At 44.6% G+C, this 26422-nt stretch overlaps 2 protein-coding genes across 3 annotated transcripts in view; one reads left to right on the top strand and one right to left on the bottom strand.

Annotated features, from left to right (window-relative positions):
• CDC20B (cell division cycle 20B) overlaps positions 1–26422 on the bottom strand; it is a 31947-nt gene that overhangs the window by 515 nt on the left and 5010 nt on the right. The window contains exons 2-12 of one of the 2 annotated variants that reach the window (XM_083158469.1): positions 25689–25760; positions 12739–12958; positions 12512–12651; positions 10646–10732; positions 10040–10130; positions 7908–7997; positions 6049–6245; positions 5410–5504; positions 3564–3789; positions 1919–2044; positions 1053–1170 (exon numbers count right to left, since the gene is read on the bottom strand). In XM_083158469.1, the coding sequence (XP_083014595.1) occupies positions 1053–1170; positions 1919–2044; positions 3564–3789; positions 5410–5504; positions 6049–6245; positions 7908–7997; positions 10040–10130; positions 10646–10732; positions 12512–12651; positions 12739–12958; positions 25689–25760 (1462 nt within the window). The remainder of the gene's footprint in view (positions 1–1052; positions 1171–1918; positions 2045–3563; positions 3790–5409; positions 5505–6048; positions 6246–7907; positions 7998–10039; positions 10131–10645; positions 10733–12511; positions 12652–12738; positions 12959–25688; positions 25761–26422) is intronic. The other variant, XM_083158470.1, reaches the window with a different exon arrangement.
• GPX8 (glutathione peroxidase 8 (putative)) lies at positions 18878–22541 on the top strand. Its single transcript, XM_083153694.1, has 3 exons — positions 18878–19129; positions 19596–19857; positions 20661–22541. The coding sequence occupies exons 1-3, from the start codon at positions 18923–18925 to the stop codon at positions 20822–20824; spliced, it is 633 nt and encodes a 210-aa protein (XP_083009820.1). The 5' UTR covers positions 18878–18922; the 3' UTR covers positions 20825–22541.

Here is a 26422-nt window from a genome sequence, read left to right as displayed (position 1 = left end):
AGGCCACAAACATATTCTATGGCAGTGTCCTGCCCAATGGTGCCATAGTTTCCACCTTCTCCTTCCTATTATGCCTAATGTAAGACTATTTTAGCTGGGTTGTGTCACTAACCATGGAAAGATGGTGCCAGCCAATGCCCATTGGCAAACAGGAGTATTCCATGCTATGAACTACAATTTAGCCATTCCTGTTCATATTAACAATGGGCTTCATTCAGGTCGCAACTTCTATAGTGTCGCAACTCATTGGCTATTGGCAGACTGTGCGTGTGTTGCGGCCACAATGCACATGCACCAAGGTATCTGTGCGACGCCACTTACGGTGACAACTTAGGCTAAGAGTGATTGACAGGAAGATGCTGTTTGGTGGGAGTGTCTGCAAAGAGGAGGCGTATTTTGACAATTTCAGGGCATGACCACAATCTCGTAAGCATAAAACATTGTGCCAGCGTTTCAGCTCTTGCGCCTATTCTGCAAGGCCATGGAGGCAATCAGAGACTCAATGTTCTTTGCATCTGCATTGCAGTTGCGATGGAGTACCCAGTAGCTGAGCACGTTGCGATGGCTTCAACGAGCGCCTCTGTTCACTTGTGTCGAGATTACAATCTAAATCAGGCCCAATGAGAACTCTCAGTAGAAAAACAACAATTGTTAAGGAGAGAGAGTGGGGATTTCCTGCAGAAAGAGGCCCCCAGTCAGGGGCACTTCAGTTAATAAAGCCACCCAACAACCCTGGCTGAGACTCACCTTCTACCTAACTTCCTACTTCTGACCTAATAACAAAAGCCAGACTCAGGGCTTTACCTCCTTCAGGATTAGTGCGCATTCTATAACAGACTATATTACCCCAATACCTGTAGGCCATCATTTCTATTCTGCTTACATGGGGTATGGAAAAGTTGCCAAGGCTTTGTATTTTTCATATATAATATTTCAAATACTGGACATAAAGGACAAACTGAGCAAATAAAGAAATAAAGAAGTGCACTTAAAGAGCTCAGTACAAATGGACAGTTGATCTGGGCATAGTAGATGCCATTTCGTCTACTCACCGTGAACATCATTTACTTTTAATAAGGATGGGTAATCCCAAATAGTCATTTGGTTTCTGGGGGAACCATGACCAGTGACCAGCTCTCTTGTGTCAGGCAGCCAAAGGATGGAACAGATCTGTTTCAGGGAAATATGTACTGTAAGTTAACAGGAGGACATAAGTAGGCCATAAAAAGCCTATAGGCAGAATGGTTTATGTAGTGGTTAGCATTACTGCCTCACAGCACTGAGGTCATTGGTTTCATTCCCACCATGGCCCTAGCTGTGAAGAGTTTGTATATTCTCCCCCGGACTTGCATGAGTTTCCTCCGGTTTCCTCCCGCACTACAAAAATATACTGGTACAGGTGGAACCCCTCTCATTCAGGCTGGGGCTGGCGATGGAATCGCCAGCCGCCAGCCTCTGCCATCTGCCGCCAGCAGCCGGAAGGGGGTACACACGTACCCCATTCTGACTGAGCTCCCCGTTGGTCATTGCCGCTTCCCCGCTGGTCCCCATCGGTCCCCGCCACCTCCCCGCACCCCCCCTAACCCTGCCTGTCTCCCGGAAGCAGAGACGGGCAGAGTTTCCGATCCCCGGCACCGAGTGACTGGGACGAGCGTGCGTGTGATGGAGTCCCTCTCAGCCAGCACTCACCAGTACGGACATTCTGGCGAGCCTTGGAGCTGAATGAGAGGGTCTCCATCTGTAGGTTTATTGGCTCCCAACAAAATTAACCCTAGCGTATGTGTGTGTACATAAAAATAATAATAGTGTGAATAATAGTTCATGATGATTATTTCCCTAGTGCTACTAACTCTTCTTGTGAGTTAATTTATACTTTTGTATAATACTGCAATAAATCACATATACATACGGTCTATACCTGCGAGTTTGTGTTGATTGAGTTTATGTTTTTTCCATTACATGTGTCCCAAATACGTATATGTCCATCAGTCATTCCACCACCAATGGCAAGTGTTTCCGAGAGCCATGGACACCAGCTTATCGCCTGAACAGCACACACATAAGGAAAATATGTTAATATTCATATTAATTTTAAGTATAGATCAGAGTTTTCCAAACTATGCTATTACAATCCAGGTATTAAGGCTATCCATGCTTTAGTCCATATACAGATGGAGCGCTCTCCATCTTGCCGGGAGCTGGCGGTCGGATCGCCAATCGTCAGCCCCCACCAGCCGCCGGAAAAGGACGCGTGCACGAGATGCGTACATGTCCCCTTCAAATGGAGCTCCCCATCTATCCTTGCCGCTTCCCTGCCAGTCCCCTACACTCGCCCCCAACTCCCCGCTTACCCCCCTAACCCTGCCCATCTCCCTGAAGCGGAGACGGGCAGGGTTCATGTCCCCCGCCATCTTGTAACTGGGACCCACATGCGTGTGGGATGCTCACGTGTCCCAGTCATATGGAGTGCCATCTCACCAGTGGGGCAATCTGGCGAACCCCGGCGCTGACTGAGAGGCATCAGTAGTTAAATCAAATTGACTGAGGTACTAGGATAATACTTAAGATCAGGGCCGGCGCCACTACTAGGCAGCTCTAGGCATTTGCCTAGGGCGCCGGCCACTGGAGGGCAGCAGTTTGGAGTAGGTCGCCCCCCCCCCCGGATGGAGGTGAGTGGCACCGGCCACAACTCCCCCCCCCCCCTCTGGAGTGACTAGGCGGCCGCCGCATCACCTGCTCCCCCTCCCCACCCCTGGAGTTCCTTAGCGGCACTCGCCGCATCACCCGACATCCCCCGCCCCTTGCAAGCCAAACACCCCCCCCCCCCCGTGGAACGATGAGCGGGTGTACACCGGAGCACCAAACATCCCCCGCGCCTGGAGCGCTCTGGTGCCTTGCAACTGCCCTGCTTAAGATAAGAACTGGACTGTAATGGTGGAGTTGGAGACACTCTTGTGTGGATCATGTCATTTGCATTGTTTCTCATCTTCCATTATTCAAGGACAAAGAAAAGTAGATCATTCAATTGATATATACAAAAAAATTAACTATACTTTGAATCTATATATATATATTAAAGGATAACTACTCCTGACCGCTATGAGGTGAAGTACCGTCACTGACCACTTGAGGCCACTCGATGGACCAAATTGCTCCTTTGTGCGCTAAAATATGTAATAACTGAAAGTGAAAGTCAATTTTGCAGGGACACTGATCTGTTTTAAACTTTCTGGATATGGAGAGATAGAGCTGTGAATACAGAGATTGGAGGTAGGAGCAGGTAGCGACTGGGGGTGGAGTGGAGAGTTTGTTAGCTAAAAACTGTCACAGCTCAAACTGAAAGTAAAAAAACGATCACAGCGCAAAGTGAAAGCACAGTGCAGAAGCCGTCATTTTGACTGCTTTTAACTAGTGTTTTTTTTTTAAATAAAATATTATCTTTACAATGGACATTTCTGAAATGTTTTCAAGATAGCTTAAGTAAGCAGGAGATCTTGATGGTTTCTTACTTTTGGTAAATGGTCTTACAGGTAAACTGATCATAATTAAAAAGCATGTCTCACCTTTACTGCTGTGGGATTCACCATGCTCTGTAAGGGTGTACTAAGCTTGCTGGATCCTAGATCACAGGGCCAGATGTTGAGGTGTCCATCACTTGACCCACTGGCCAAGTGTCTCTCCGATGGTGACCACTTTAAACTGCAGATGCCTTGCCGGTGACGCAGACTCCCTATGTGATGTTGTGCCACGCGGACATCATGGTGGTGTACGCTGCCAAGCCTGCAGCCACTGGATTAGAAAATACAATGATGAGTGCCCTAATAATACAAGTATAACACAATCTCCTGAGCATTGCGAGCAGAGGGTGCACGAGATGGAACTTATGCCATAGATTTTTAACTGTTTCTATTACAATTTTCTAGTATATTTTTGAATTTAGCTTGTACGTGAGGAAGCGGGGGGACGCCCAGTGTTTTATGGGTGCGCTCATAGAAACGCTGGGCATTCCCCTATGAATGCAGGCGTGTCGGTGCCCGCTTGGGGCCGGGAACTGATGTCACAGGACGTCAGCGCCCACCCTGATTTCAGCCATTACTGGCCAGGAAATGTCGGTTTCAACTGGCTTTTATCTATGATGGATGGGGAATTCGTTGGTGAGCGCCATCAAAGTGATTTTTCTTCTGTGCAGCCGAATGCGAGTGGATGAGTAACCATCCACACAGCCTTGCGACCAGGTATGAATAACCCACTAGATGAGTTCTGCTAATGGTGCAAGTCAAGTCTTCCATGTACTGACTTAACGCACCCACACCTACATATTACCATACTGTTATCATCCGGTACACTGAACAGAGGGGGAAGGAGGACTTGCAAGCAATAGAGAACTTACCTTCTAATTGTGAGTTCACATGTTCACACTGATGTTTTTGTGCATTTCTGCACATGTGCATACGCAGGGTTTGTGCACCCACGGTGAACAGAATGTGGCGTGCGGCCCCATTAGCATATGAGAATGCCCAGCGTTTCATGGGTGTTCCCATGAGAACGTTGGGTGTTCTCATGCTAATGAGGCCATGACGCGGGTGCGGGGGGGCGGGCAGCTGACATAACCACATGTCAGCTGCCTGCCTATTTCCTTCCCAGTGTGCACTCATATGTAAGTGACTAGAAAGTCACTTTTATATGCCGCCACCTTTCACATCTTGTGGGAGATTCTCCCTGCCATGGAAATGGATGTTACTGTGTAACATCCATTCGCAAACTCCTGGGGGGCGAGTCACCCTTGCAAATGGGTGGTGCCAGACAACCATTTGCAAGGTGGGGTTTGGTGGACTCACAAGGCTGTGTGTGTGTGTGTGTGTGCATGTGCGTGTGTGTGTGTGCACATTCAGTCTGGTAACGTGGCTAGGGCTAGTGCAAGAGAATCCAACTCTGATGCACAGTGGTGTAAGTCGTCTCAGTTGCCCGATAAAAAATAAATTTTGGTGCCCCCCCCCCCCACACACACACACACACACAACTTATATAAATATGTGTATGCATGTTATGTATATTATGTTTAAAACAAAGAGAGTGTGACATCTATGGTCCTGCTAGGAGGCGGAGTCAGCCACAGAAGTGATATCAACGGCTTTCAATGAACTGATTCAAACTTGCAGAGGAGAAGAGGTGCCCCATTGGGAGCAGGAGCCCGGCAGCAGATGACTCCATTGCTTCCCAGAGTTACGCCTCTGCACAGATAAGTCGGACTCTGAATATCAGCAGATGGGACTTCTGCTCACAAGGAATTGCAATCGCATTACGCGGGACTCAGAATCAGGCCCAAAAAAACTCACAATGATTGGCACATTGAATGACAATATCCTATATCTGCCATTGTTCGTAGACCTCACCCTACACATTACATACCTGCTCAGGATGTGCTGATTCCAGCTTAGAGCTCCAACTACAGACATATGTCCAAGCATGTTCCTGAGCCTCTTCTGTGTCTCAATGTCCCACAGCTGTAAGAGAATGATGCAGCCCATTACTGCAGAAGATTCACCCTTCAACTTTCTATGCAGTGCAAGTCTTAAAACATCAGTGAAGGGTACTAGATATATAGTAATGCGTCAAGTACCTTCCACAAACACATACCTCCCAACTGTCACGATTCCGTCGGGACAGTCCCGATTTTCGGGTCCTGTCCCGACGTCCCACCCGCAGCAGGCATTGTCCCGCTGCGGGGGGTGGCAGTTGGGAGACCCCCCAATCTAGTAGAATAGACGCTGTGCGCATGCGCACAGCGTCTATTCTCGTATGAAAATGAGGTTGCGGCTAATTAGCATAAGCCGCGCCCTCATTTGCATACGCCCCGCCCCCTTTTCGGGCGCTCGCGCGGCTTTGTCCCTATTTCCTCCGGACGGAAGTTGGGAGGTATGCAAACATAATGAACACACATGAAACAAAATTCGTATTTGGCCGCCAAATGTCTGTTCCGCGCCTCACTTTGGGCATTCAGGGCCTGATTCGTCCTATAACAAAAGTATAAACAACAGAAAAACATACCTGTACTTCCCCATTGCTTGTGCCGATTGCCAGACATGTCCCGCCACTTAACCAGGACACCGATGAAACATACGTTGAAGGTGAATGTAAAGAAATAATGTGGCTCACGCTATTATTTTCACCATTCCAGATACATACTGCTGAATTTAATCCTATGGCAACAAGATTTTCTGGATTCCAATCCAGGAGGTTTAGATCTAAAGAACAAAACGTGTCATAGGTGAGCAACAATTGTAGACTCATATAAAGAAGAATTCCACCTTTGAGATAGAAAATGTTCAAAGTAGGCCTCATACACCCTCAACTGTCATTCGCTATCTACTGTAGTAAGTATCGAAGTCGTTTGGACAAAACACGTCAGATCATACATTTTAACGAACTGTGCTTGATTATTGCGAATATGTTCAACATTGAACACATGAAGATCCAGTAATTATTCTGGCTACACTGTGTAGTAATCTCGGTGGTACTATTTATGTATTAGGTTGCGCACTCCAATAACATCTCTGTTGTATATATATAGGTCATTATGAGAACCAAAAATGTTTGCCAATTTTCACACCGACTTTGACAAATTCACTTGGCACTCCTAGGGTTAAGGCAGCAGTTATAGTCTATTGAGCAGCATAGGGGGGTATGCAATGTGGGATCACGGCTGTCCATCCCCGCTGACAGCCATGATCCTGGCCCGTTTGCGGTCAGATGGACCGCATAACAACAGACAGGATACGATGTCCCGCCTGCCGATGGGCACAAAGGGGGCGTGGCCACGAAAACGACCGTGGATTGTCGATCTGCGGCCTGGATCACGACAATCCATGGCCGTTATCGGCAGAACGGGCCCGGCAGCTTCTGAAGTCGGGCCTGTTCTGCCGTGATCCCGCATCAATACTGTTGTTAATGACAGCATTGAATAGGGAGCTGCCACTATTTCCCACGTCGAAAATAGCGGCGGCACATTGCATACCCCCCATAGTGTTCTTTATTTAAAATATGTTTATTGAGTTTTTTCAATACAAAAGAATACAGAAACACTTATTGCATATAATATTATCACAGACAGCGATAGTAACAATCATATAATTGAGTTATCTACCAGGTTTCTTATGCCAATCATGTAACAATATACATACAACAAAATTTGGGAGGGTAAATTGGATTTAGAAATATAAATTAAAGAGGGTAAACAGTGGCATCATTTAATTCTAAATGTAATTTACCAGGAAAGATACACATGCCATGGAAAAGTACTATCAATGAATTGTAACTAATTTACATGTTACTATTTTAATGGCTAGAAGACATTCACACTGTCAATATTTTGTCGACATTATATCATTATATACTGAAGGCCAAATGTAATAGGGTGGGAGAATCAGAAATGAGATATTTTGGGAGAGTTCTATGGGAAAATCAACCTGTTTTTTCAGTGGAAATGATTGCCGCTTTCAAATAAATGGTAGAACTCTCCCAAAATCTCTCACTTTCTTATTCTCACACCCTGTTACATTTGGCCCTGAATCATACTTGCCGTCTTTTTTTCAAGAAGCCCAGAGAGGAGACCAGATACTGCTGCCAGGACGATTCGCATAATTTTAGCCCCGCCCCTTTGCCGCGGACCCGCAAAATCCAGAACATGGTGCCGCAGGTAAGGGGGGAGCGGGGGGAAAACGGGAGATTTGCCTACCTTTTCAGGGAGCCGGGAGGGGGACCCGATTTTCAGGAGCCTCCCGGGCAATCCGGTTGGGTAGGCAAGTATGCCCTGAATATTGACATCTCATACCACTCCCAGATAAATAATAACAGTAGTACTCACTATACTAATAATAAAAAAAAACTATCAACTTACAGGAACTTACAGTAATCATTCCGCAGCCCGGTCACATGAAGTTTTACTTCTGGCTGCAATTGGTTGTCAGCAGAGATTTTTACCTTACATTGTTGACAATCTAAACAGGAAAATAATAACAAAATGAAAGATAGGTCACTGGGGGGATTCCAATTAGCCCTGATGCATTTTCAGCATTAGGGCTAATTACATAAAAACAGATTGATAATATGATTAATGACCAATAGGCATTATCGCAACATCCAATTAGAGGCCATTTTTATTGGGCAAAAATGGACCCCCGGTTGCACGAAAACACATAGAATCAGGGATAAGTCCTCGATCCTATGTATTCCACTGCTTATTGGGGATTATGCTTATCTGAGACAGGTAAAAAATCTCTTATTAGAAAACAGAGGGAGTGGGGTTTGTAGGGGTGATCCACACAATCCTTGCTCAATATATTTATTGAGTTTATTTTCTATCACTTTGGATGCTCTGTGCCTTATTTTCCCCTTATAGTGGGGACTGTGCTACTTTTCTCAAAATTAATCATACTGTATCACAAAAAAATAAGAAGAAAAAGGAGATTTTTACAGTGCACACTAGTCTGATGTTATGTTCCATCAAAATTATTGAATAAATATTGCTGAATATTAAAACATAACTTTTATTTCAATTATTATAAAAGGATGATGAAGATGATTTCCAAAGCTACAGTATGGTGAAGGTCAAAAATAACACGTACAATAAGTGATATTGAAGGGAAAAAAAAGTGTAATATGTGGTGTCGACTGAATTGTCTATATACAGTATGGCCCTCATTCTGGTTGACCCGCACACAGGAACGCCTGCCACAGACACTGCAAATGTCCCCACACGCATGCAAATTAATCATGTTTTGCATAAACATCCATTTGCAAATTGCGTGCTGGTAAGAAATCATTCGATAGTAGTCGACAATCGGATGATTTCTACAGTGCACGCAGATCTAAGACAATCTGGAGGAAATTTACTAAGATGTGAATTCTACGCCACATGTGAATTACCATGGGAACACCCAGCAATTTCATGGGAACTCCCATGGAAGCGACAACGACCCGCCGCCCCACGCCCCCCTCCCGCAGTGCTCTGTGCGAGTGGCCGGCGAATAATGAATTTGCTGTGGCCACTCGCACCAAGCATCTGCACATGAAATTGATTATGCGCAGTCGCTAAACATCGCTTTCACAATGGTGAGTAGGGACCAGAATGACGTCCTATGTATCCAATTCTTATGGGTCATTATTGCCATCAATTGGTTTGGATTAGTTATAGTGTGCTTGTGTGTAGTTGCTTCGGTTTGGGAGAGAGATGCTATTCAGCTATTATAGTAGATGGGTGTCGGGATCACCGCAGCGCTTCAGCTTCCAGGCGTGCTGGCCCGGTCAGTCGCCTGGCAACCAGAGACACCAGGCAGCTGCAGGAGATCCTGCTTCCAGCTGTTGCTGTTCCAATCTGCCTCCCTTGGTGGAAACCACTGGGACTCATGCAAAATGCATTTCGGATGCATATACATTAGTAAACCACTGAACTAAGGCAGATCAGTGGTTCGAATGTTCAAAACCACGTAAATATGAAACTAGTAACAGCAGAAGCATAACTAGATATTTGTAGGCCCCATAGCAAAAGTTTGTAAGGGCCCCCTATTTAGCAACTGATGGTGATAAATGTATGTAAAACATATTAGTTAGACAGCAAAGATGGGCCCCCTTCAGCTCTGGGCCCCATAACAGCTGCACCCCTTGCACCTATGGTAGTTACGCCCTTGGGTAACAGTGGGGCAGATGTATTAAACCTGGCGAAGAGATAAACTGGAGATAAAGTGGAGAAAAAGTGGAAGGAGATAACGAACCAGCCAATCAACTTCCAACTGTCATATTTCAAACACTGCTGATTGGCTGGTGCGTTACCTCCTTCCACTTTTTCTCCAGTTTATCTCCAGTTTATCTCTTCGCCAGGCTTAATACATCTGCCCCAGTATACTTTGACTTGTCAGGCCATTTAGATAAGTTGGTGTAATTGTTGCTTTGGTTGCTATCAGTAAAAGTATCCTTATATTGTAGTATAAAAAATAGAATAATCAACAAAGAAATCAAGCATGCATTGTGAGAAGGGTAATACCTCTCAGTGTACATGTGTTTCGCTCACATATCCGGATAGTGCTGTCATTAGATGATCCGCCCTCATGTTCTCCCATAGATCCAAACTGTACCTGTGATTCAAATCATTCAATTAATTTACTTAAACATACATATGCGGACAGATGGCCGGATGGTTGGTGTTTGCGCATGTGCGGAGGCGTATCTGCGCATGTGCGAATGCCTCAAACATCCGAACACGGCGTGAGTTCCGTACATAAATGATCGTACGGAACCATCCGAGCAGGGGGTGGAGAGGGGCGTGAAGGGCTGTTTGGGCTCATTACCATATGCGTACGCCCCACGTTTCATGGGCATTCTCATGAAAACGCTGGGCGTACGTATGGTAATGCGGCAGTGACGCACATGTGGGGGGCGGTCAACGGACATAGCCGGATGCCAGCTGCCCGCCCATATCCCTGCTTTTATTCGGAAAAATTTCTGAGCGGTCTGGAGCACTCTGTGCTGCCTGACCGCTCGGTCCATCATTCGATGGTCGGCGACCATCGGAGGTTAGGGGAGGTTCCCACAGATGGAGGAGGTGTTCACTTGAAACATCCACTCGTGGTCCGTTCGGTCAGCATCTTACCGCATTCGGACGGTGTGAGCGATCCGTATGGTAGGCGGGGCTAAGAACAATCGGCTCCTGTCCGAAATACGCATCCGTCTGATTCAACTAGAATAAGGACCATAGAGCTATTAGGAAAATTCTACAATCTAATTTGTACCGGCAACAGCGACCCTCTTTGCACCATCCGTCCGATTCACACAAATTTGCTCGCTATCCTATGTGGTAGTGAACACTTTTGTGTGAGATCCTGCTGAGGCGGCTGCCACGCTGCTTTGACTAAGCAAAGGCATTCCTGACCATTGAATCCACCCCATTTGAGAGGATAGAGACTTTTACATTTTAGTGCTAATTAGGGCACATTAAAACATAATAATTATTACAATTACACATCACTTGGACAAATAGGGGAAACAGCAAAAATAACAAACGTATATGGAGACTGCAGTCCAGAGAATGTCATCGCCATCTAGTGGACACTGCAGATTCCTACGGAATCAAGCAAATCATACATTAGAAAGTTATTTGGCCTGATTCTAACCTGTCTGGTAGGCTGCATATACTCGCACGAACACCCCCCCCTTCCCGCTAGCATGCGAGGGGATGTGTACAAGAACATAACGCTGCTTTGCGTGCCAACCAGAATCAGGGCCTGGGTATAAAGTGCAAAACCTGAGATATGAATGCATGTTGAAGTAATATTTCTGCTAATGTTTACGTTTAACCCTTCGAGTGCCAACCTGTCCGCTAAAAATTCCGGCATCGCTCACATTTGCTATATATATTCAAATAAAAAATGTTGTGCAAAAAAAAAAAAAAGATTAGATTTCCTATATTAGGTAAACATTACAGGGCATGATGATAAATAAAGGTGTTTGCTTGGCAGTTTTCACACCTACTCTATTTTGACAAATTAACTCAAAGGGTTAAGATCTATTTAAAATTTTAGATCCTAACATCATATGGTTTAATAAATGAGAAGTCATTCGCCTCTTCTAAAGTCTTTTCTATTCGAGATTCATTAAGTACTTGTCATACCAATGTCTAGAATGGACCTTTCCAACATTGGGCGGTATTCAATGTGAATACCGGCGAGGTGCAGCGAATCCTGTTTAGGATTCGCTGCACATTCGCCACGTTCCGGAGCCTCGCCGGCTCCGGTATTCAACGAGTCAGGGGCTCGCTGCCCCTGACTGGCGAATTTTAGCTCCTGCGGCGGACGCCGCAGGGAGCCTGAGGACGGTGGCAGGCAGGGAGATGGAAGTCTCCCTGCCTGCCCCAGAACGTTTGTGGGGGGGAGGTGGGCTCCCCGGGAGCCAGGCAGCACAGGCTGCCCCCCCAGGATAGCCAGCAGGGGACCGGGTATATTCACTACACCCGATCATGCATATGTAATGATCGGGTGAAGTGAATATATGAATATCTAATGAGCGGCTCGGCCCCGGCCCCCTGCTGGCTGGTCTGTGTAAAAAAAAAAATATATATATATATTTTTTTTTTTAAATATATATTCATGTGCTTACAGCACATGGATAAAAATAGCATGCCCCTCCTCAGAATAAAATTCCAGATTTTTTGACACCAATTGTAAAAAACAAAACACTTTATTTTAAAAGTTTACCTTCCACTTCACCATAAAAAGATAGCGATTGCTACTCAGTGAATCATGGTGAAAAAAACCTTGAAATGTATTCGCCATCTGGTCATTGAATAGGGTGATTCACCGTTTTAGTCAGAAATTCGCCTTACAGCACAAAATCGCCATAAAAACCTGGCGAATCAGCCTCATTGAATACCGCCCATTTTGTGCACATGTTGTTGTTACCGGTAAAATAGTGCAGAGTTGTTTTACTTTCCGTCCTAGTATTATTGTTTTCACCATCGTACCTGGGGATGGAAAAATGTCAGCTTCTTCTGTATACACCTCCTGATGGCTTTCTTAGGTAGGATGAGGGTACCTACATCATCCGATATGACTGGTGTAGAATCACAGTCTGGATTACTTGCACCGGATACATCTGTCAGATCTGAAACAGAGTCGAAACTTAAATTTATACTATACACGTTACTGAAGAAAAGCATAAACATCACATTAAATAATGGAAGTCACTTACAGGGTAGCAAAACTAGCTTTTCCGGTGTTCGGCAGTGTACATAGGAAGAACTCAAAGACAGTTCAGTGGATGGAGAATTAAATGTGTGCTCCAGGTTTTGATCTTGACAATAGCGCCATCTTGTGGAAATAGGGCTACTTTCTATAGGAATCTGGTGTGCATGTCTTCTAAAGATGCTTCTTTTGAATCTGGAATATGACATCTTTCGGAACTCTGGTGTCTAAAATAAAGAGGAAAAACTACTAAATGAATGTGTTTCAAACCTTTACTGAACATTTATTTTTCAAAGTGGGAGGGTGCATTGTCCTGCTGAAAAAGGCCTCTGTCATCAGGGTATATACTGTGGCCAAGAAAGAGTGCACTTGGTCTGTAACCACGTTTAGGTGTGTGGTACATGTCAAAGTAACATCAGCATGAATGGCAGGACCAAGAACCAGCAGAACACTGTCCAGAGCATTACGTTGCCTCTGCCGGCTAATCTTCCCATAGTGCACCCTGGTACAATCTCAGGTAACCAGCTGCATCTCTGCCATCATCTTCTGGATGTCAGAGCATTCTCTAGAGCTCAACATGAACAAAACCAAACTCATCATCTTTCCTCCATCCAGATCATCATAAACCCACCTCTCCATCACTGTGACAACAACAACAGCATCTCCCCCGTTCCCCAACTGCTCAGGTATAGGGATGGCCATTAGCTATGGTTGCTATTGATGATTGCCATTAATGGTGATAGTGCAACTTGCCATCGATGGTAGCAAACTATGCAGTTGATGACTATTGATGGTTTTAACCTCTATTTTTCTTTGAATGATTGGGTCCGATGGCCATCCCTAATTGTATATCATTTTGAACTCTACCCTCTCCTTTGCACCCATGTCCAATCTCTGGCTCAATCATGTCAGTTCCATTTCATAGCTCGCATCAGGACATTCCTCTCCCAGAGTGTGACTAAACTTATTATTCACTTATTTATTTATTAGCAGTTTCTTATATAGCGCACACATATTCCGCAGCGCTGTACAGAGAATATTTGAACAGTCACATCTGTCCCTGCCCCAGTGGAGCTCACAATCTATATTGCCTACCACATGTACTCGCACACACAGACATTCTAGGGTTAATTTTTGCTGGAAGCCAATTGACCTACCAGTATATTTTTGGATTGTGGGAGAAAACCGGAGTACCCGGAGTAAACCCACACAAAAACACGGGGAGAATATACAAACTCCGCACAGTTAGGGCCATGGTGGGGATAGAACCCATGACCTCAGCGCTGTGAGGCAGTAATGCTAACCATTACACCATCCGTGATGGTCGTCTCATGGCTCGACTACTGCAACAGTCTCCCACGTTCCCAGCTTGCTCCCCTCCAGTCTGTTCATAACCCTGCAGCTAAACTTATCTTCCTCTCCTGCCGCTTCAGTTCTGCCAGGCCCCTTCAACGTGATCTGCACTGGCTCTCATTTCCATATAGTCAGGGCTATTTTTCAGCAGCCTCCAGCAGGAGCTGAGGCCCTTATTCTAGTTCACTCTTTCTAACAAAATATTTCTTAGATGGACAAAACCATGTGCACTGCAGGTGAGGCAGGTGTTACTTGTGCAGAGATAATTAGATTTGGGTGGGGTTTTACACCTGCTTCACCTGCAGTGCACATGGTTTTGTCCATCTAAGAAATATTTTGTCAGAAAAAGTGAACTAGAATAAGGGCCTCAGTTCCTGCTGGAGCCTGCTGAAAAATAGCCCTGCATATAGTATCCCCTTCAACAGGGGTGGCTTGTCCATAGATCTAACATGGAAGATTCCTGGTGGGCCACCTCCCCTGTGAGGCCACCTGTCAACCAATGATTTATTTAAAAAAATATGTGAACCTGTCCAGGATAGTAGCCCCAATCCCCCTCTGCCTCCCATACATGGCTGACTCACAGAGCAGAGTACCGGCTCTGCAAATACTCATCTAAGGCGGGCACCCACCTATATCCCTTGTGACATTTGTTAAAGGGACAGAAGTGGGTGCTATTTGGGGTGTTTCTGGGCTCCTTTGATGGCGGGTTAGGGATATTTGTGATATTCAGATGACTATGGTAATAAGTTGTCTACTCAATGGAGGTTTTGGGGTATGTTGTCAGTCTCAGGGGGGAGGGGTATTATGTGACATGTGGAGGTTTGTGGTTTGTCACAGCAGCTTAAAGGGCTGGGGGCCACTAGACTGCCAAGCACATTGAAAGCAATTGCTTCCACACACGTGTAGTGATGTCTTAATCCTGCCTATTCTGGTGTTGGTTCTGCCTTTGATTTGGTTCTGCCTGAGTGAGGTTGCTTCTATTCTACATATTTCTAGGGCCACTTTGACTTCCCAATCCGCTCCTGCTCTTAAAACTCCTCACCCTCACACACTGTACAAGGCCCTCTCCACGACTCCCTACATCTCCAACCTCATTTACCTACACACGCCCTCTCAATTCGACCAATGACCATCGCCTCTCCTCTCACCTGGTCGTTGCATTCCATGTGCGTTTCCAAGCTTTTGCCTGTGCAAAAAAAAAAAAAGCTTCACTGGATCAAGCTACCTCGCTTTATATTCCAGACAGCAATGATCACCAGACAGACACCAGCTGGCCGTATGGTTGGCCATAAATTGTTATAACTGCATTTATGTTTACACATTTATAAAACATTTGTACTTTTATATATTATTATATATGGGTGCCCATGACCATGTTGTCCACAACCTGGACCTCTTTGATACTGTAGGTCCTAACTACTGCATACCGGGAACACCACACAAGACCTGCCATTTAGAAAAAGCTCTGACCGAGTTTCACAATTTGGCCCATGACATGGTCACTCAGGGGCAGATTTATTAAGCTCGGTGAAGTGATAAAATGTCTGGTTTTTATCCCTGGCTTGGTTTGAAAAATGACAGGTAGGAGCTGATTGGCCGGTGATAAAAACCAGACACTTTATCACTTCACCGAGCTTAATAAATCTGCCCCTCAGATCCTTACGCTTGCTCATTTCTCCTATCACCAACACATGAACTTCAGGGACTGAGGGGTTTATTTACTAAGATAGGAGTTCTATTGTAGAGGGGATGTTGCTATGAGAAACCAATCAGGATCTATCTATTATCTCCTAGAAGGCGCTTAATCAATAAAAAGTAGATTCTGTTTGGTTGCTATGGGCAACAGCCCATATACAATAGAACGCCCATCTTCGTAAATTAACCCCTGAGTGTTCACCACTGCCATTGTAATGAGATCATATTATTAATTTTACCAGTCAGTGGTTTTAATGACTGGAAAAGGGGTGTATGGCCGAAGGGTGTTTACCCCAAAGCATTAAGCCCATACACCTATATATTCATGCACACACAAACACATCTATACATACTTTTCATAATTTCCTGAGAAAATACGCAAGAGTTACATAGAGATTTACTTAGTAATCTCTTGTGTAAACACTATTTTCTTAGGAAATTGCATTATGCAGTTGCAAGTGTTGTATTGCTGCTGTGAGATAAGTTAGGTGCACACCTCAGACCCAGTCACACAGCAATGCGATGTAACGACATATAACATCGCCGTATGCACTGCGTAAACCGCAGAACGATGACGCAATATATTGTTATACACAATGTAACTGCATAGCGTCATCCGCCGTATCATCCCATCTGATGTACAGCACATCAGATGGGAAGATAGGACTTCGCGATTCATCAATGGGTGGATTTGGGGTGCACACAATATATAATGGTCATTATGACACATCCTGAATCGCAATATCGCCCATTATATTGTATCATGTGTGCCTAGCTTTACACCCACCCCTGATTTACCAGCTCTGGCACCAGACACAGCTGAAGCCACATTCCAGCACACGCTGCTTTACTGGTACAGACTGAAGTGATTGGAACATATATATGCTCACGCACCTGTGTCCTGCTTACCAGTCTGTATGGTGCCATGCTCACAGCACCCGCCAGCTTACATTTAAAGACTGGAGGCCAGATGTACCAAGGGCCTGATTCGGACCTGGATGCTAGGCATCATATATTCGCAGATAAACACCGCCCGCTTCCTGCCCACTAATTAGGCGAATGCCTAGACAGCGTCCGGGGTAGTGAATTGGCACCTGACCGAGCAGGTCTGAATCACCTTTAAGCTTCAATAGTGATAAAAGTGATAAACAATCACCCAATCGGCTCCTAACTGAAATTTTTCAAACACAGCCTGTAGCATGGCAGTTAGCTGATCGGCTGATGGTTATCATTCTGTATTTTATCACTTTTCAAGGCTTAGTACATCTCGCCCTGGGTATCCGGGAGGGTTGCCCACCTTTCCGGGGGGCTGGGAGGGGGTAACACGATATTCGGGAGCCTCCCAGCCATTCCGGGAGTGTAGGCAACCCTGATGTATACCAGCTGCTCTTTACTTAACACATGTTGAGGCACTGTACTGAGAATGCCACTAGACTGGCATACAATGGTATGGATCATTTTGTTGACAGTATATAGGTCGACAATCAATAGATTGACCACTATTGGTCGACAGTTCAACACATGAAAAAGATCAATATGGTTTAGGTCGACATATGCAAAAGGTCAACATTAGATTTTTATTTATTTATTTTTGTGTTTATGTTGACAGATTGTAGACATGGACACCACATTAGTGTACCTCGTCCGCTCGCCATGTTTCAGGTATTCTCCCTCTGTGCCCAGTGGGATGGTAAAGTATGAACAAGTAGGTTTTTGAAATAAAATCATGAAAAACTCACGTCATCTTGTTTCCATGTCGACTACATTCTGGTCTACAGGCAGAACAGTCGCTATATTATAACATTCCTCCCAACTTTCACATCCTGGAGATCAGGATGCCCGCATGCCCGAAAATGGGCATGGCATATGCCGGAGGGGACGTAGCCTTATGAGGATGCCGCGGCCACAAGCCACGCCCCCATTTTCTGTCACTATGTAGGCATGGCCAGTACTGTGTAAACTGCTGGCCATGCCCCCAGCCCCTCTGCTACACTGAATAGACGCAGTGTGCATGCTCCCAACTGCCTCACCACCACCACTGCGGGACACTGCCGGCCCCAGGTGGGATGCGGGACAGTCTAAAAAACAGGACTGCCCCGCAAAAATAGGGAGAGCTGGGAAGTATGCCTTGTATACTGTATGTGCAATCAGTATCTGATTAACCAATAGGCTGATTAGGGTGCAGCTTAGGGCGCCAGGACTCGGGGGGTCGACAGTGATTAGGTCGACACTTAAGAATGGTTGCAATACCATAGGTCAACATAGACCGGTGGTCGACACAAAGTTTAGGTCAACATGGACATGGTCGATATGAATAAGGTCAACAGGGATTTTCAATATTTTTGGGTGAGATTGTCGACATCATGGACACTGTATAAGTGTACTGCATCCCCGCGCAGGGCTCTCTGCGCTGCACTCGGCACACTGTTATAGTCTCACTCTATGCCCACTAGGATAGTAATATATGAAAAAACACCCCTTTTTTTAAAAAAAAAGTGTGAAAAACTCATGTCAAATTTATTCATGTCGACTATGTCCATGTCGACTATGTCCATGTCGACTTTAAGCTTGTCTTGTCCTTCTGTCAATGTCGGCCGTGGGTATGTTGACCATTCTTAGGTGCCAACATAGAAATTGTCGACCCAGGGTCCGCATACCATTCTGTGCAGCTAGTCACAGGGATTCACATGGGATGTTGCTATGGACAACCAATCAGATATTATCAATTATCTTCTAGAACAGTGATGGCTAACCTTGACACTCCAACTGTTGTTAAACTACACATCCCAGCATGCCCTGCTTCAGTTTTAGCATGGCCAAATAATAAAACTGATGCAGGGCATGCTGGGATGTGTAGTTCAACAACAGCTGGAGTGTCAAGGTTAGCCACCAGTGTTCTAGAAGGTGCTAAATAAATAAGTAGATTCTGATTGGTTACCCATAGCAACATCCCCTGTGAAACAGAACTCCCATCTTAGTACATTTCTCCCTCAGTGTTTCCCACCTAACGCACACAATAATCACACCCTCCTCTGTCCTATCCAGTGGGCTGAGAAAGCATCTGGCCTCCAGTCACAGCCTTTCTGCTCCTCCCCAAATCACATTCCAGGGACTTGCAGAAACTTCCCTGCAAAATCTCCAAAATGGAGACACTGCCACCTCCTTACCCCTTAAAATGTTCTTCCCCAAAGGCTAAAGTGTTCCTGGTGTTCTTCTCCATGGTGCTGTGCACGGCTGTGCTCTTTATTTTACAGCTAAAGCTTTTCAAGCCCAAAGTAAAAGACTTTTATTCATTTGAAGTGAAGGATTCCTCTGGCAGGACAGTGTCACTCAGCAAGTACAGAGGAAAAGTAAGTACACACTCACTGTTTACACCTATCGGACTTAACATTAGATGACAGTGTACCCACAATAGGAGTGGCGAAAGGGAACTGTAAATTGTCTGGTCATATTTTATGTACATTATTCCTGAGCTTACAGGGCAAATTAGCTGGGCATCTGTGTTATCTATATATATATGCACAGATAGAATGTATGTATTTATTATCATTTTATATAATTATATACACCCACATACGTAATGTAGAACGCAGACTCCATATATTTGGGATATAGTTAGCATTTAGCACACACTGGTGAGGATGAAATCTGCGTGACGTTGTGGTAAGTGCCGTAGCCTGGCCATGCACAGACATGATAGAGTCCTGTTAGCCATACGGGTGCCTTAGGGCACAGCACATGAAAGTGAGGTGTATGCAATGCTTGCTGTGCCAGAGTCATCACAGAGGGTTTCCTGCTGGTCTCTGTCTCCTGCAGGCATCTCTGGTTGTAAACGTGGCGAGCGCCTGTCAGCACACAGAGGAGAACTACAGAGCGCTGCAGGAACTGCACAGAGAGTTCGGCCCGTCCCACTTCACTGTCCTCGCTTTCCCCTGCAATCAGTTTGGAGAAGGAGAACCCAATACGAACCATGAAATACAATCGTTTGCTAAAAGGAACTATGGCGTCACTTTCCCGATATTCAGCAAGATAAGAATTATAGGTACAGAGGCAGAACCTGCATTCCGTTTCCTTGTAGGTAAGTGACTACAGGTTTTTACACTATTATATTATTATTATTAATAACTTTTCTTTAAAGGCATCAGAAATGATTTCTGTGCAGGGTAAATACTGGCTGCATTATTTTTACACTTCAATTTCAGTTTCACACTCCATCCAAATTTAACTCTCTCTACACATGTTACATCTGCCCCACCTGCAGTGCACATAGTTTTGCCCATTTTGAGAACAAATTTGTACTGCGATCAGATCAGATCTTTTTTCACACAGAGTTCCATCCTCTTGCATGATAGCATGTGGTCTGGAGCTGCAAAGGTGCAGGTGAGCCATGAGCCGAGGCTAGTGTAAAACCATGCAGGTGGGAGTGTGAATAGGTAATTAGTAGTGTAGTGAGCCGTCAGTCATTGGCAGAATGAAGTGGGCAGGCGGAGGGGCTGCATTTTATTGTGTCATTCGGAATCTCTCTTAAATATGTTGTTAGGTCTTTCGGTGCAGTAGGCATTACAGTGTTAATTATGTCAAAAATCAAGATCTAAATACGAGTGAAATTGGTTATTAGTTTGGGGTATGAGTCATTGGTTCGACCACTGAAGGTCGACATTGGCTTAGGTCGATGGGGTCATTAGGTCAACACAAGCATTGGGTCGACAGTCAAAAGGTCAACTCGTTTTTTTTTTCCATATTGATTTGGATTAAAAGAAAATAATCTATCTTCCTTTCTGTGTACAAAATAATCTCGCAGCAATGTTAGCTGGTGCTGTTGTGTATTACAGTACCTGTGCCTGGCACCAGTAACTATTTTCCTCCTTTCTTTTTGTTTAGAATCAACAAAACATGAGCCAAAATGGAACTTTTGGAAATACTTGGTGAACCCACAAGGCCAAGTGATAAAAACGTGGAGACCTGAGGAGCATATTTCCAATATAAAGACTGAAGTGGTGTCTATTGTAAGAGAAATTATTAAGAAGAGGAAGGAAGATCTTTGAAGTTATAAGCAGCTTCCCTGGCTGGACTGTCTACAGCAGGAGTCATATGAAGCTTTGAGTTTTTTTTGTTTTTGTTTTTACTGTGCTTTTCAGGTTTTAGTTGGTGTTAAAACTGGTGAGGTATAGAAGATCTACACTGTCTAGACCAGGGGTGGGCAAATCTGTCCACAAGATCTACCAACAGTTCATATTTTTCAGGCAACCTGTGGATCTATAGTAGGAATGAATGCAGCAGGTGTGAAAATGTGACAGTTAGTAATGACTACAGCTGTGCACCAGCTAGGTGACCTGGGACATGTGACAGTTAGTAATGACTACAGCTGTGCACCAGCTAGGGGACTTGGAAAACGTGGACCGTTGGTCGATCTCGCGGACCGTTTTGGCCAGCCCTGGTCTAGATAGATATGGGTGGTGTGCTTTTAGTCAACAGGGTGAAAAGGTAAAAGGTAGACAGTGAGTCAAATCAACAGGTACAAAAATGCAGCAGGGTCAAAAGGTCAACATGACAATTGGTGATATAAGTTTTTTTTGGGTGTCATTTTGTATTTTTAATCATATCTAAATGGAAATGTGTATCCTCAGAGGCACATTTTGGGCAGGCCGCACTTTGAGCAGGTTACTATTCCTAATCGTAGTCAACTTGGATAGTAAATCAAACAGATATTGGAAAGACATGAACCGCCCCCAAAAATAAATTGTGTCGACCACTTGTGTGTGGTCAATGGTCATGTAGACCTTAAGACCATGTCGATGTTTTGTACCTGTCGACCTTAAGCACTACTGAACTTTTTGACCCTGTTGATCGACTGCATGTTGAGTTGACCATATGGCGTCTACCTGTTGACTATCGGCCTCGACACTGTCTACTTATACAGTGTAACCCATTAAAACGCCTTAATTTTTTGTTCTTTTTTGACATCCTACTTAAAGAGTAGTTCAGTCCAAGCAAAGGTATTTATTTGTAATGGAAAACGCCACTTTCACTGACTGGATCAAGAAGAGGCTGATTAGTGATGGGCGGTTACTTACAGCAACCAATCAGCTGTCTCCAGACTAGTGGCATGTCTTTCACTGCAATAGGTAACTGCACATCATTGATACTCGCACCATGTTACTAAGGGGGAGATGTATCAGAGCTTGTAGAGGTATAAAATGGTTGGAGATAAAGGGACAGCCAATCAGCTCCTAAATGACATTTTTAAAACACAGTCTGTAACTTGGAAGTTAGAAGCTGATTGGCTGCTACTTTATCTCTCTCCAAACTTTGATAAATCTAAGTATGCCCAAAAGAGCCCATTTTATCCTGGAGCAGACTTGCAGTTCCCCGGGAATGCCAGCAGTGACTTTTAGTTCCCCCTGTTGAAGAATCACAGGTTCCCTTTTAATTAGCTGTGGAAGCTGCACATTAGACATTTGACCAACAATTTAAATGGTATCTTTAATCAGAAACTCTGGTCACTCTATTACCAAAGAAGACACTGACATAACCATGCATAGTAAATTTTGTTGCCTTTCTGGAGGACACTTTGCAGCTGAAGCCTATAAGCAGCACTGAGCTTACACGGAGTGTGGCAACAGGGACCAGCACCTCACCACTGACCGGCCATAGGACCTTGTGATGTCTGGGCACCTGCTGCTTTGAAGATGGACAATCGTGTGAAAATGAAGCGTGTGTCGTATTTGTCTGTGCTGAGTAAATTAGGAGCATTTGTCTGTGTGTTTGTCTGGTTTCATTTTGCCAAAGAAACGCAGCTGTTTATATCAACAGATATGTGGACAAAAGGTTCTATAATCAAATTATATATTGCCCATATTTATTATTAATTATTAATTACGTAAAGAATAGAGGGAAAAGCTTTTTCTTTAAATACATTGTTCGGTACTTGTTTCCTAGCACGGCGCCACCGATTTACATTGCTTGGCATCGGGTGTGTAAAATCAGTCACATCGCATTGCATGATTCCTATGTTAAATGCCCCCCCAGACCCGATTTTTCATTGTTTTCCTACTCACTTAAAATGTAAAATTCTCAACAACAACAGTTTTCCCAGGGCAATAAGGTACATACAAATACATAATATCTTACCATTGATAGGTAATAATGGGGCAGATGTATTAAGCCTGGTGAAGAGATAAAGTGAAGATAAAGCGGAAGGTTATAAGGCACTAGCCAATCAGCTATGTTTAAAAAATTACAGTTAGGAGTTGATTAGCTGGTTTTATCTCTTCACCAGGCTTAATACATCTGCCCCAGTGTTACTGCAGGAGTAGTACAAAATCTTGGGATGCAGTTAAAATCCCGGCGGTCGGGATCCCGGCGTTCAGAATCCCGACGCCGGAATCCTGACCGCCGAAATGCCAACACATTCTCCCTCCTGGGGTGTCCACGGCACCCCTGGAGGGAGAATAAATTAGCGTGCCGAGCGTAGCGAGGCACCGGGCCCGCTGCGTGGCGAGCGCAGCGAGCCCGCAAGGGGGGGCGATCCACGTCCCCCCCTTGTCGGCATTTCGGCTGTCGGGATTCCGGCGTCGGGATTCTGAACGCCGGGATCCCGACCGCCAGGATTCAATACTGAATCCCAAAATCTTCCTACTGGTATCAATCAGCCCTTTCAGTACTACTCCCTTATTCAGATCTGATTGCAGTACAACTTTGTTCTCAAAATGGGAAAAGCCATGTGCACTGCAGGTGGGGCAGATTTAACATCTATGGAGAGAGTTAGATTTGGGGGGAGTTATTTTGTTACCGTGCAGGGTAAATACTGGCTGCATTATTTTTACACTGCAATTCAGATTTCAGTTTCAACACACCGCACCCAAATTTAACTCTCTGCACATGTTATATCTGCCCCACCTGCAGCGCATATGGTTTTGCCCATTTTGAAAACAAATTTGTACTGCGATCAGATCTGAATTAAGGCCCTAGTGTGGAATCCACATCCACCCCTGTTCCCCTCTCCGAGCCTTCCACAAGTCTTGCCTATACCACCCGCCTACCTCATCACCAGACGATATGACATGTGCTGATGTGGTAGTGTACGTAGTAGCTGATAGTTATATCACAGCTAACTAACAATACACTGCCTAATCACCACATATAAATATACTAGCTTTATTCTGGGTTCCCTGGGATGTATGTGAGGTTATTAGAAAAAGTTTGAACACTCACAGATACAACACACATGAAACACAGACTAAAGAAAGTACAGTTGTTTGCCAGTTACAAAGCACACTGTATTTAAATTATGCAGGTCAAATACATGTTGCGTGTCTTCAACCATTTTCCAGTACAATATAAAGGGTATAAACAGCAAAACAGTTCAAACAATTCATTTTATACACCAAATAAAAACACAATCCCCAATTATATGAATTGTTTTTAAATCTTTACATCGGAATAATCTAAATAAGGATAAAAAAAACAGGCTATAATGTTTATGATGATGCCAGTAAACAATTATCTAATTAAAAAATAACAATTTGAAATGATATATCTGGCAAAGTTTGGGTATCTAGTACACAGGCCATAACATCAACTTCTGTAGATGAAGATGCATGCAGAAAGGGGGCAGATGCAAGTTACCTGGTGTATTTAGAGTACAAACCAGCTAACATTACACTGCCTCCCTTCCACACACGGATAAGAATCTTCTTACTAAAGTCTTCTCATTGATGTCTGGACTCTGTTGCGGGTGGCAGAGTATTAGCCACTGCTGAACCGTAGAGCAAGCAGCCAGCTAAAAATACACTGCCTACCTGAAGCAGATATGTCACACATTTCTTCATTAAAAAATTATAGAGAAAAAAAAGGCCTGGTCAACTTGCAAGCCATAGAAGTTCCATTTTAAGTATCTTCATGAAGAAGAGCTGTACATGATGTACTCTCACAAGATTCCACAAGATGGCGCAGTTACTCTTTCGAAGTTTGCTGATGTAAAAGTGTGGAGTGCAACTAGCAACTGTCAGTCAGCAATGCAACAGCCAGCTAGCAATGCACTGCCACACTAGTGCACCATATTGCTCTAGAGAACTTTCAATGGACTTGTTCACTTACTGTTATGATTATTCCCGACTACTTAGTTATAATGCTATTCCATTGGAGTTATAAGCAAATGATTTCCAAAGTTAGTGATTTCCTTCACCCAAATATTTATATTCTATGTAAATTTATATTAAAAAAATTAGTCTAATACAAGCACGGTATATAGAGCAAATGCGATTAGAAAGCAAATCAAAGTGTCTACACATAAGGGCTAGTGGGAATAATCACATTTCTGTTTTTAAAGGGGAGAGATTACATATAATATACAGAAACAACAACAATGTATGCAGGGCAGGAGCAAAGCACCGGAGTGCCTTAGGCGGAGGGAGGGGGGGCGCCCGGCGCTCACCCGATCCACATGGGGGGGGGGGCGCCCCAGAGTTCACAGGCTGTGTTCATCCACTTGGGGGGGGGGGGGGTAGTGCCGTGCGATGCAACGCTCCCCAGGGCCGCCGCGATGCTCCCGGAGGGCTTGCCGGGTAATGCAATGCGGCGCGAGTCGCCATGATGTTCCAGGGGGGAGGGCTTGCCGGGTGATGCGGCGCGGGTCGCCGCATCGCTTCACGGGGGGTGGGTAGATGGGTGATGCAGCGAGTCGCTCCAGGGGGTGGGGGGGTTGTGGCCGCAACCAGCGCCGCTCACCTCCATCCAGGGTGGGGGACCAGCTCCAAACTGCCGCCCTCCAGTGGCCGGCGCCCTAAGAAAATGCCTAAGGCTGCCTAGTGGTGGCGCCGGCCCTGAATGTATGTAAAGGTTTATATGTGCATCACTGTACAATTATCATTTACTATCATTATTCCGGTAATGAACATTTGGACCTACCTTGCTTATTTTCTGCAGACCAGATTTTCTTATCCTTTTTAAATTTCTTCCAAGAATTTTCATAATACCCTCCTTAAAGAAAAGATGGTAACAACTGTTATTCACAAATGTCCAACATTGATCAAATATCTCTAATAATCACCCATCTTATTAGACAACACACTCTAATGATAAAACATCTGACGGTACAATGCACTCTAATAATAAATTATCTGACTGTACCGTGCACTCTAATAATAAATTATCCGACTGTACCGTGCACTCTAATGATAAAACATATAACTACATTGCAGTCTAATAATGGAATGGGATCATTGGATAGACAGTAACTAGGTCGACAAGCATTAGGTTGAAATGCATGATGGTCGACGTGACTGAATGTCGACAAGGGTTAGGTCGACATGTCATTAGGTCAACACAAGCATTAGTTCGACATGGGGAAGATCGACAATCAAAAGGTCGACACTGTGATTTTCACCCTTTTTTGTCCCATTTGTCAGCACAGTCGACGTGGACAGTAAAATGTAGCACCGCGTCCCCTAATAAACCATCTGACTGTACAATGCACTCTAATAATAAACTATTAAATTAGACAACGCACTCCAATAATACAAAATGTGACTGTACCATGCACTCTAATAATAAACCATGTGACTGTACAATGCACTCTAATACTAAACTATATGACTGTACAATGCACTCTAATACTAAACTATATGACTGTACCATGCACT

This window comes from Crinia signifera, chromosome 1 (genome assembly GCF_055691185.1).
Source record: "Crinia signifera chromosome 1, ASM5569118v1, whole genome shotgun sequence".
Classification (NCBI taxonomy): domain Eukaryota; kingdom Metazoa; phylum Chordata; class Amphibia; order Anura; family Myobatrachidae; genus Crinia; species Crinia signifera.
Note: the sequence above shows the minus strand (reverse complement) of the source record. Positions and strands in the feature narration are given on the sequence as shown.